General features: G+C 39.7%; 1 protein-coding gene across 1 annotated transcript in view; it reads left to right on the top strand.

Moving 5' to 3' along the window:
- Nucleotides 1-12831, top strand: part of GARNL3 (GTPase activating Rap/RanGAP domain like 3) — a 3522664-nt gene that overhangs the window by 456913 nt on the left and 3052920 nt on the right. The window contains exon 2 of the mRNA XM_044057887.1: nt 12129-12221. Within this exon, the coding sequence (XP_043913822.1) occupies nt 12129-12221 (93 nt within the window). The remainder of the gene's footprint in view (nt 1-12128; nt 12222-12831) is intronic.

The following is a 12831-nucleotide window of genomic DNA, read 5'->3' as shown; positions in this document are numbered from 1 at the left end:
TGGAATCCGGCCGACCGAAGGGCTGCCTGAGGCAGGACAACCCATATGTTATGACTGCAGATGCATACCTATCAGACATCTACATTTATGGTAGGTACAAAACTGTACTTTCTGTATGTTCTATGTTTTCAGCTTTCACTGAATAGGGTTCGATATTAGAACATTCGAAGTTTTGAAACTTCAATGTTCTAATATAGACCCGAATACACAACTAAACACAGATGTGCATGAGGTGGATGCCCCAGACATAGCCAACTGCAGAAAATACTTTGTTTCACATGTCACCCCACTGTCACCATTGTCCATCAGCCAAAGTATATATGCAAATATTACTTAGCTTCTGTTCTAAGGAGTTCAGCACATCTGTGCATTCTGCATGACTAATAACACAGAAACAATGGGCTGTGACAACATTCCAGGTTGCCTATAGAATGGCTCAAACCATGGTCCTACCAGACACAGTTGGATCCATACTACTCAATTACCATGAACTAATCATTGCCTGCAGTATTGTGAGACATCCTGATAGATCCCCGACACTAAGTCACCTACTCACGCCCTACAAATCAAATCGTTCCCTTCACTCTACTGACAAATCACTCCTTTATATCTTTAAGGCTAACAACACTGCAGGTAAAGCACTATTCACCCATAACATAGCTAAATCCTGGAATAACCTTCCCTTGCTTTATCTTCTGCCTCCACTATTACGCTGTTCAAAAACTCACTTAAATTACACTTAATGAATTTCTGGCTATGTCCATGCAGTACCTAACCTTCACTGTTTCTACCACCCCAGATAGCTTCATATCAAATTATTCCTACTGTGATTTTTCTACAGTATCAGGAATTATATTTTCTGCTCAAATATCTAACATTTATACTAGCTTATGCTAAACTTAAACTAATTAATTTCTATAAGTAGTGTCTGTCTGTCTCTATAGTCAGTTATAATGCTTATCTAGTGTCAATTTCTGTTTCTGTATCAAAAGTTGTATTTTTTATATAGTGTCAAATTTTGTTTTTTGTATCGATAGTTGTATTTTTATCTATTGTTAATTTTTTGCTTCTGTATCGATGATCATATTGTTCAACTATTTGTTTTTCTGTACTGAATGTGGAGCTTTTCTCCCTGGGCCACTGCTGTAAATGGACGTGTCCAGTCAGACTATCCTGGTAAACATAAAATAAATAAATAAATACTTCAACACAGCCTCCAAATGGAATATGTTCCCGAAGAAGGGTGTCCAACAACATGCATCCATCTCACTGGGGGGATATCACCTGATGCATGCATGTACAGATGCATCCTGACTCTCCTTATCTGTGAAGTAGACAAACATGGACCTTTTCTAATTGGACACCAGTAATATCCTGGCTGTGTCCAAAAGGTATGTATGATTTCTTCCGGCTACATATATGTCTGTTATATCTGTTAGATGTTTGCAATAAGGTCAACAAGAGCGTGCATAACAGCAATATCATCCTGTGGAACATGCGCAGGCCAAGGTATTTCACACAAATCTACACAGAGGTATTACTGTGATACCGGGACAAGTGGTCATAAACACCTGTATCACCAAGGGAGTAGACCTTTGGATCACATACATGACAGCTAAATACGTTTACGTGTGTGAAGTGACCCATATCTAGAGTCCAGTGATCAGGTCCATAACTCAGGGCTGTGTGCTAGGCCCTTTCCTGTCCATTATTCAATTTACAGACATCATGAATGGCGCACACATCCTTTGCCAAACAGCTGTTTGGAAGACTTCAGATTGTGGACAATGACTGAATCCAAGCATGATATTAGTGTAATGCAGACAGTATCAACACACACAAAGGATATTTGCCATAGCCCTGGGGACACAGGAGATCAACAAAAATCATGGGGGGATTTGTTACATTATAAAAGCAAATGCACAACCTAATAATGATGTAGACAGCACACCCCTATGAGCAGACCAATTGGTATGTGACCAGTGTACTCAGGTTGATGGTTTACTAGCATGTGCCCACAGTGGTGATACTGCCTTGTATGCAACACAACTCCTGAGTATGTGCAGGACATCTACATCAAAGGCCATTATCCTTTCATAGTTCACAGCCCTCATCACACCAGTAACTGAGTACAATGCACCCTTTCTCATGTACCTCCCTACACATCCTCCAGGGATGTGTAAGTCAAGTGTGCCACATTTGCCACAGTGAGCTTCCACACATCTTATTAGCCATATCTAAGTATTCTTTTTGTCGCATAAACATTAGTGTCTGAGGGTATGGAACCCACATCAAGATGTTCTAGCAGATGCATGTGTGATACGTGTTCTGATGATGCACACAGTACATATATAACCAATTGGCAACATTAATGACATGGGTTATGTTTGTGACAGTGTAGATTGTGCCATATATATGCCATGCATACCTGTCAACTAGACTGGATTGACCATAATATCACATACAGGTATAGCAGTGTCCCTCCTAACACCTCCAGCAAATATTACAGTATCAGGACAGTGTACTTGAGTACCCTTATAGATTGCTACCATCATAATAGTTGTATAGGTGTGTTCCTGTAGAACCATCTGTGATCACTCACCATCACATATGTTATGTCGGAGACATGGGATTACTGGTAGTATTCTAATATTGTCCATGATCGTGCATGCTTCTGTCGGATGTTGTCCATGAGGCTATTACTGTGTCCCACTGGGTTGAGACCTCTGACATTGCATTCATATTCAGCCAACCTATTGTGCACACCTTCACAATATGCACCTAACCCCTATTGTATATAACATCCCTGGAATACATCCTCTCAGATGTTCATGTCAGTATGCTTATATGACAAAGAATCTTCTCCACTGTTATACCTTGACATTCACTGTGAAGGCACTGTATTATGTCAGTATGTGATTAGTGTTCATGTTACAACTATCTTCATTGACATGCCCTCATCTACTGTACATTATCATGTTTCACCTGTCTCTTTCCCTGTATTCATTCCTGCAATTCATCTGTGTGTCTTTATTCAATAGACTGACTTCCCCTGACTGTTTTTTTAATGTAGTCTATGTACCATAACAGATCATTTACACAGTTTTTGTTCAGTATGCCTGACGCAGGTTTCCACAATATTCTGCACTGTATACACTTTCATATAATGTGTTGGAACTATATACATTGATTTATCCATGACCCTGGTAATTTTTTGGCATTTTGTGCAAATACAATGACCTAGTTTGCCCATAGGTAAACAGGATTATATGTCTTCTGCTGTCCATGTTGCTTTAGATGGTTTCCTGGCTGGCAACACTGTTGCTAGCCATGAAACCACACTTGTTTATGTTTAAACATGGTGCGTAGCATGAATATGGAATTAGCATTGCTGCTTACTGTGCAAACATGTAAACTTCATGTAGGCTTCGCCCTAAGCCTACATAGAGTTTATTGAATCCTCAGGTATGTCTTTAAACCTGAAATCCCCAACTCTAGTCATTCTATAGCTAAGTGTCATGATACAGATTCCTTAGAAATTTGCTAGAAATTTTCATTTGGTTTTGCAATGTAGACACCAGTAGCAGGGCTATATACCTAGTATCCTGGTCATTTTCTGCCATTTAGTTTACAGCAAACGTATATATGGCTTTTAATTAAATTGACACATTTTATCATATTATCAAAATCATACCTTTAATGAGTTGCATAACATCAGATACAATGTAATTTTCTGTCATTTTAAATGTTGCAATAGGAGGCATGCCATTCCAATTGTAAGTAGATATCCAGACAATTAAGATGCTGTTGTCTCTTTACCTTTACAGCTGTTAGCCCATGCAAATAAAGGTTAAGTGTCTAAGTATTTTGTCTTTAAAGTTTTAAGATTACCTGAAAGCAATATAAAGAAAGTATTTGTGAGTGGAGTTGAATAAAGAGTAAATTAGTATGGCTGCAAGACATTGTTATGGCCATCTAACAACGATAATGGAAGCCATAACTCTGACCCAGGCAATCTCTGTTTCACAAGAGCTGTAATTGTGCGGCACATGCCAGCCCATCTATACTGGGGGGAGGGAAGTAGACAGGATCACCACATTAGTGAAACCTACTAGTGACCACCAGTAGAAGAGCGTAGACATCGTCATGCCATTGAATCACTATGAGAAGTGCTGAGGTGGGGTACAGATATGTGTGGGAGCAGTCATGATTTCTCCAGCCAGAAAGCCATTGTGAGTCCATGAGCCTGACTAGGGAGAGAATATGTGGGGGCTTCTATACAACAAGCTTCTGTTCCCCTCCTCTTGCCTGGCCCTCACCTTCCTGAGGAACTCAGATTGAAACAAAAATATATCAGGTCTTTCACCCTCTCTATGGAGTTTTAGGTCCCATTCCTGGAAGAAGGAAACAAGCTGATGAGGAATAGGACGTGAATCCACTGGGCAAGTAATCATAGGGGCCTATAAAAAAAAAAAGACTGGCCGTGAAACTGACTAACTGCAATAGTTCCAATTTTCAATTCATTCAGTTTAAATTTATAGTGGTGTGACTCTTCTTAAGGGTAAAAAATATAAAAAAAGCTATTAAAATATAAATATACAGCATTGTTGGGACATCACACCTAAAAGACTGTATGTTTCTGTATAAAGTACAGTTTTCATTCTTGTCAGATGTGGCATAAAACTGCCATTTTTCATTACATTTTAAATGGAATTTTTCTCTTAAGTTTGAAGATAGGAGAAAAAAATCTCTGAAGAAAGTTTACATGTAATAGTGCCACTAAACCTTTTAGAGCATTTCATGAGTGTATGTCAAAACATTATGGAGAAACAGCGGTTTGAATACCTTGATGAAAAGTAGTCAACCTTTTCAGTAAGTGGGACACCACCTGCTTGAAAATGGAATTAAAATGTAATATATCTTCCAAATTAATAACTGGGATTAGAAGCACTGATTCAGATTAAAGTTATGTTCATGCACATAGAGATAAAAAATGAATAGAACCAATTTTCATTGCATGCTATAAATCACCACTGTTGCAGAGTTTTATTTCCATTTTCCACAAAGGGACATCCTTGATAGCTAGCAGTTGTGGTACAACTTCAAAAGTTTTACTTTTTTGTGAGGGGGGTGGCAATGTCTCCATGTGGAGAAATGCATTCCATGCAACCCCCCCCCCCCCCCCCAACACGCACACACACACACACACACAGTAAGGCAGAAACAACTCTCTGGTGTTTTGTTGCTATGATTTTCTCAGTGTATGTATTACTTCAACATGGGCTAAATTACAAAAGGTAAACTACAGTGCTACTTATATCTAAGCCCGTCACTTATGCTAATTTACCTTTAGATTGCAAAGGTCACACACAGGGAGGAAACCTAAGTAAATCTTGCCAGAGTGGTTAAAGTGGCAAAAGCATTTAACTGTGAGATGGGTATCTCTATTATCCACATGATATGTTTAAGAAAGGCATTTCCTTTTTAGAATAAGTTCATTACATAGTAACACTTGTTGCTTAGATATTCTCTGGCTGTGATTCAGCAGTGAAATCTAGCTAATGTATTGTATATGTTTGCATTTGAGAATGTGTTTAGACTTGCATAGTACATAAGTAGAATGTCCTTAGTGTCACTAATGAGATGTCAGTAAGGCCATGAGTGTGCCTGTATGTGCATGCTTTAAGTTATTTTTCTTTCCTGAAAGAGATGACTGGAAAGAAAACTGTGGCATGCAGCCATCATCACGGGCATAATTAGAAGATTTTGGCTGATATTCTTATGGAACTTTCTAGGAGACTCATAATGGTGTTAAATTGACTTGAATTTTCAGCTTAACTAAAAAATATTTTATTTTTCTACAGTGGAAATTGAAGTTTACTGCACTTAAATTTGCATCACTTAGTCAACTGTATAATCCATTTTGAGGACTGTTTTTAAAAGAGGTATGCAGTATTGATTAGACTGTGTAGTGGAACATAAAAGAAAGTGTTGAACGGCGATTAAAAGACATTACCCTTGTGCATGACATGTTTCATAAAGAATCTTTATTATTTTAAAGTTTGTACTTCTAACATTCTTCCTGCATTAATACCTGTGTTTCAGAAGTCTTTACTGAAGCATACTACCACTGCAATGTAGTTATCAGGTAAACCAGTCCCAAATGATTTAAATTAAATGTTCTTTGCTGGGATTCCAAAGCACTGGAATCCTGAAAAATAAAGCTAGAATTAAAATTATTGTTGTAGTTAAACATAATGGTCTAAAACATTCATCTAAGTAAGAGATGGAAATCTGTGGATGAAAATGACTGCTTAGAGATATAATGTATTACTGTGTTGTCTTTGGAATGCAAACTTGTAGCGCTAGATACACATTTCTAATATTTAAAATAATGTATTGCACTTTATCATTTTTTTTCAATCACTTCATTGGCATTCTTATAGAAGATGATTTGTCACGCACCCTACATTAATTGCAGAACATAAATGCTATGAGATTTTAGGACCGTTTTCTACTTAACGTGTTCCAGGCAGTTGTCAGAGTGGTGTCTAAAAATAGCCATGCTTAGAACCACAGCTGCCACAAGGCAACAGTTCTGTTGCTCCTGTTATGGCTCTACTGATGCAGAAAGAAAATGCTGTCAGGAAAGCTCAAAGATTAGGGCAGGCTTCAAAATTCTCTTGTTGGGATCCTAGAAGTATGCGTCTGCTTCACAAAATGTGTAAGTTCAGAGGTGACTTTGAGTCATCTCTGTTATAGTCAGCTCATTGGGGAATGCTTTCTTTAGCCTAAAACATTACTTCTCACATAACAAAATGCCACTGCTAGAATACAGATTTCTCTGTGTGACAGCAGGTAGTGCATTTTTGTCTCTGATGCTTAAGATTTTGACAGTAAGAAAGTATCATTTTGTCCTTTTTAAGGTAGGTATGTTATAAGCATGACTGGATTTTTATGCTTTTTATGAGACAATGTGGAGCAGATGCCATTATGAAATCCATAGTGATTACCAGTTGTTTTACTTGCATTCATTTTTTTTATAAAAACTCACATTATATAAATCAAGAATGTTTTGTCAGTATCATAAATAGTGTGTATATTTTACAGGATAACACAAAGTGCAAAACCGAACATAATGGTTTCAAAGATTTTAAAAGCAAATCTAAACAAGTATGGTGTGCAACAATTGTTGTGTGGTAGAGCTCTCTAGCAGTGATTTAACAAAGCGAATATCTGACAAAATTATTAAAGTTTAAATGTTTAAAGATCCTTAATGTGGTTGCATCTGAATACTAGGGGAGATATGAAAATATAAATAAAGACAGATGAGGCACACAGTTGCATTTTAGTGCTCCTGTAAGAACAGACAATTAGGTGAGAATGTTCAGCAGTCACTATAGTGTAGTAAGGCCCAGAAACTGAACCATAAGCCATTGATGGGCCTCAGCATAAAGTAGGCTAGTGCAGGGACTACAGAAATGTAACAGCTATGCAGAGGAAATTTCATGTTAATAAAACAACGTACCCAACACACTAGTCATAGGTGACTCTCTAGTCAGGCACACTGATGTCCCACTCACCAAGCTAAACAAGGAGAAGGTTACTGTCAGCTGCCTGTTGGATGCCAGGATCCGCCACATAACCCATGCACTCAGATCACTCCACAAGTAGTACAAATATGACTCTGTCATTGTCCATGTTGGTGTGAATGACCTGAAACGTACCTCCCTGGACTACATGAAAAGAGATATGGAAGAGCACTCTGATCTTGTAGCCCAGGCAGGTATGACCCTAGCTCTGAGTAGCATTCTGCCATCGCCCAGAATGGTACCGCAGTACAAGGACAAAATGATTGACTTCTACAATTGGCTAAGCTTCTAGTGTCATTCTAAGGGGATCCAGTATCTGTCTGCTTGGGATGACATGGTCAACAAACCATGATGCTTTGCCACAGATGGCCTGCACCTGTCGCCCCTGGGATTCCGGATACTGGCTAAGGCTCTTGCTGCCTCTATAGTGCCTTTTTTAGGCAAGGTTCAAATAAATTCACCACCGTAACAGGAACAGGCAAACAAAAACTGAGGGTAATGCTACTCAATGCTAGAAGTCTAAATCTCAAAATGCACCCACTCGAGGCACTCCTTAAAATGGAGAACATCGATATCTGTGCAGTGATTGAGACCTGGTTCAAGGCTCCAGAGAGCACCCCTGCACTACCGGGCTATAACTCATACCACACTTTTCAGCCATGTAACCTGGACCGAAACACCAAACACGGAGGTGTGTCCTTATTTATTAAGGATAGCCACACCTCCAGGCTAGTTGCTCAGCATAATGCATCCGAGTTTATCCAAGTGCAACTAACTCTGGGCAAAACTGCAATCAAAATTGTAGCTTGCTACAGATCGCCCACCATGCCCCAGGATTCCCACTCCTCTTTTCTTGATGTACTGGAAAATATTAGGGTTCAAGCAAACACCCTAATAATGGCGACTTCAACTACCCCACCATTAACTGGGAAAACTACTCATGTACAAACTCCTTAGCTCAATGCTTTCTGGAATTCATAAACTCCATTGCCCTGGATCAACTTATCCACACCCCCACCAGGGGCAACAATATCCTAGACCTAGTCATTACCAACATGAGTGACTGGTGTTCCACACCTGACGTCAACTCCTCGTTGGTCCGATCTGACCATAAGCTAATCACCCTTGATATCCACATCCTGCCCCACCCCCATTAAGGAAACCACGGTAAAAAATTTCTCCAAAGCCAACTTTATGCTTCTTAAGACAGAAGTGGTGAACTTCATGACACCCATGCAGATGGGCAATACAGTTGCAACTGCTGAATCCTACACAAATGCACTCTATAAGCACTTACACGAGTGCATGGATTGTGCTATCTCAAACAGAACCAAGACACTATCCTCCAAAAAAAATGAAGCCACTCTGGTGGTCCTCTGCCATAAACAAACTGTACAACAGTAGGAAGAAACTGTTGCAAAACAGAGTAAAATCCCATGAGTGGAGGAGCTCCCTGGTGAGCCTCAGTAAGAAGCTGAGATCCCTTATAAGATCCTCCAAAGCTAGCTACGAAAACAAAATCACCACTAATTCTAAGGACAACCACAAAGCATTCTATAGCTATGTCAATAATCTCGATGGCAACACCCAGATCTGCTCTGAGTTACAGCACAAAGGCACGAAAATTACAGAACCAACTGATATTGCCAACATCCTGGCAGATAGGTTCAGTGCTAACTTTACCCCCCTCACCCCCTAAAGGGCCCATATCTATACAGGAAAAATGCAGAGTCCCTGTAATCACAACTATGCAGGTAAAAAGCTGCACTCTCTAAAGACAAAAACACAGCATCCATGGGACCGGACAACATCCCAGGCTGCATTTTACATGAACTGGCTCCCCACTTAAGCACCATGTTCAATAAAAGCCTCGTATCGGGCTTTGTGCCCACTGAATGGCACACAGCAACAGTTATCCCACTCCACAAAGAGGGAGCCACCACTGATGCCGGGAACTATTGACCTATTAGCCTGACGAACCTGGTCTGCAAGGCCATGGAACGTATCATCGTGGAACTCATAAACAAAGACATTGGTAACCTCCAAACTCTGGATCCCACCCAGTTCAGGTTTGTGAAAAGCAGATCATGCCTCCTGAACCTGATCGACTTCTTTGAGGCAGTCACCAAAGCCGTAGATGAGGGTAAGGTGGTTCACACAGCCTTTCTTGACCTCGCCAAGGCTTTCAACACCATCCCCCATGCTGGAATTATAGCTAAACTAACTAAACTAGGTATAACTCCCTACGTCACAAGATGGGTTGCCAACTGGCTCACTGACAGAACCCACACTGTAAAAGTTGCAGACTCCAAATCTGACCTCAAAGCTGTGACAAGTGGAGTACCACAGGGTTCCATCCTGGGACCTCTTCTGTTAGCCTGTACTTCAGAGAAGTAGATACCAAACACAGAAGGCCTCTGGCTAACCAAGTTCGCAGATGACTGCAAACTAGGAGCCATAGTCAAGTCCCCAAATGATGTGGACATTCTATAAAAGGGCCTCGTTGAGACCAATGCCTGATGTCAGACCCATGGCCTCAAGCTCAATGCCAAATAGTGCAGTGTCATCCCCTTTGGTAAAAACTCTGTACCCATGAACTACCACATAGGCAGCAATCTACTTAACACCGAATGTGTGATAAAGAGACCTTGGGTCCCAGGTGGACAGTAATCTCTCCTTTGATAGTCGCATCGCCACAGTAGTCAGGAAGTCCTTCTATGTGGCACACCTCATCTCAAAAGGGTTCTCATCCAGGAAAAAAGAGGTCATTGTTCCCCTATACTCGACACTTATTAGACCCATTATAGAGTAAAACACCCCTTTTGGAATGTACCTCACAAGACATCTGCAGCAGCTGGAAAGGCCAGAGAAGTACCTCACAAAGAGGATTACTGGCCTCAAACAAATGCCCTACACTGACCACCTCAAAAAACTCCAGCTTTACTCTGTAGCATATTGCCTACTCTGAGGTGATCTCTGCCTAACATATAAAGCTATGTTAAACCCAGAGCTGATGGACATGTTACACCTAAAGAAATCCCAATCCCTCGGAGCTACATGCTCTAGGGACCTAAACCTTGTCACCACAATAAGCAGGACATGCTGGAGGGATAGATTCCTGTCCCAGAGACTTCCCATATGCTGGAACAGGCTACCCATCTATGTCAAGCAAAGTTCTTCATTAGCACTCTTCAAGAAAAATCTTGAGTGGATGGGAAATAGGAAATACACCCTGGGGATCACTTCTGTGTCTCTGCTCGACAGTGGCACAGGAAAATAACTTTCTTGGGTGGCATAAGCCAGGGAACCTTGTTGGATAGGCTTACATAGGCCCTTGGCCGATAGCCTAGTACCTACCTATGAACCTATGTTCTGAGAGGTCAGAGGAGTCTTTGTGATTACATTCATAGTTTATCAAAAAATTTGTAGAACACCAGCATACTTTCAAATATAGGGACTAGTATCCCTGTAAAAGGCATCTGGGGAACAGTGGTGTAGCACAATTGTGATACAAACCCATGTGACATGACGTCAGAGTTCAAAAACATAAACCATTCTCACAGAACTTTTTATTTTAAAAAGTAGCAATGCTTTTGCTGATATTGTAGGTGCCATAACATGTAAACAAAATACCAAAAAAAAAGTTTTCTGCTGCATTTTGAAGTACTTGTTCTCAGCAGCGGCCTTAGGTCAACTGGTGCCCTAGGCAAAAGGGCTCCACGGCACCCCCCACCACACTACCTGGTGCCCCCATCCTGGTCTAACTACATCAATTAAATGCTAGAAAAGTGCCTAATAGGGAAAATGGAATGAATGAATTATGTACGCATTTAATAGCAAAGCATAACACCTAATTTCAAATGCTTGTTTGTACCCCTCTATTGTTTCTGTATGTACATTGTTTGCTGCTAATAAAGCTACTCTAACAAGCATATGCACAAAAAAAAAAATACATTTCTTTTTGAACTAAGTTATGATGTTTGCTGGAGTGATCCACAAAAATAAACATAATTTCCCTTCTCGGATGTCTTTTAGAAAAAGTTAGTTCATTGTTTATTTTTTAATGGGAAAGAGGTGGATTTAAGAATATCAGTACCGGGTAACACGATCTAGACAGCTCAGACATATCAAAGACAAATGGATAACTGACATTTGTTCATAAAGAGTTTCTAAGATATTTTCTTATGCATATCATGATGCCATTACTGCTTTTTAATGCCTACCACCCCAAGAAGTACCATGTTGATATTTTTAAATGCTAGACAGCTCAACAGACCACAGGCATATTTAAACGAAAATTGGTCCTGGTGTGGCCGTACTACAATGTTTCAGTTGTGCTATTCAAAGTAACATAATACACTTTTTACATCTTATGGAATGTGATTTTTATACCAATGCCATTGTAATTGTTGAAAACTGATAAAGCATCATCTTGTTCTCTTTTGTTCTTGATTGTTGTTGAGTTAGCAGACATTTATGGTCTTAAGTTTAGTACATTAGCATAGTTTAATCTTAGTCTCTTTGTTTGCAATGTAGGACATCTCCCTCACTTTGTGGGACAGAGGGGGCCCTGGACAATGAAAAAGGGATGCTCCGCCTAATAGGGAACAGCCCAGAAGTATGCACAAGGTTGGTGAGGCCAGAGGTTTTCTTTTCCTTATATGAATCTTTCAATATCAAGGACAGATTTAAGATAGACTGCATGTCATCCTCTAGTAATATATTAGAGGGGGCTCTTTATGTAACCTAAAAATAAAAACTTTTTGCAATGTATTGTGTATACTGCTGACAATCTAATAAGAGGGTTTGAGGGCTGCCATATATATATACTGCTGTTATTAATATACATGACACTAATATAGAGAACATTTGCTCATCCTTGTTCAGAGATTTTTCTCAGCTCCACTGTTTTCATTCTTTATTTCTTATTCATAAAGTGTTTCCAATCATCTGCCTGTTGTAATTTCCATTGGTTTTGCAGTTCTCAGGAAGCAGTCATCTGCATTTTTGTTCTGTAATCACATTCCATTATATTCTGCATCTTTATAGAGATTGAGAGAGCAAGCCATGCTTAAAGTTAGTGTAGCAGTTCCAAAGGGTTGAATTTATGTGCAGTCTACAAATTTGTGACACACAGTTTCAATGAGTAAACAAAAAGTTAATACCAACACAGCATAATGATATTGTAGAAATTATTATACAGAATGATTTTGAAAAGCTCAATTAAAATTATATTCTT

This window comes from Protopterus annectens, chromosome 16.part0 (genome assembly GCF_019279795.1).
Source record: "Protopterus annectens isolate FY-2018-M chromosome 16.part0, PAN1.0, whole genome shotgun sequence".
Lineage (NCBI taxonomy): Eukaryota > Metazoa > Chordata > Ceratodontiformes > Protopteridae > Protopterus > Protopterus annectens.
The sequence above is the reverse complement of the archived record's forward strand: the minus strand, read 5'-3'. Positions and strand labels throughout refer to the sequence as shown.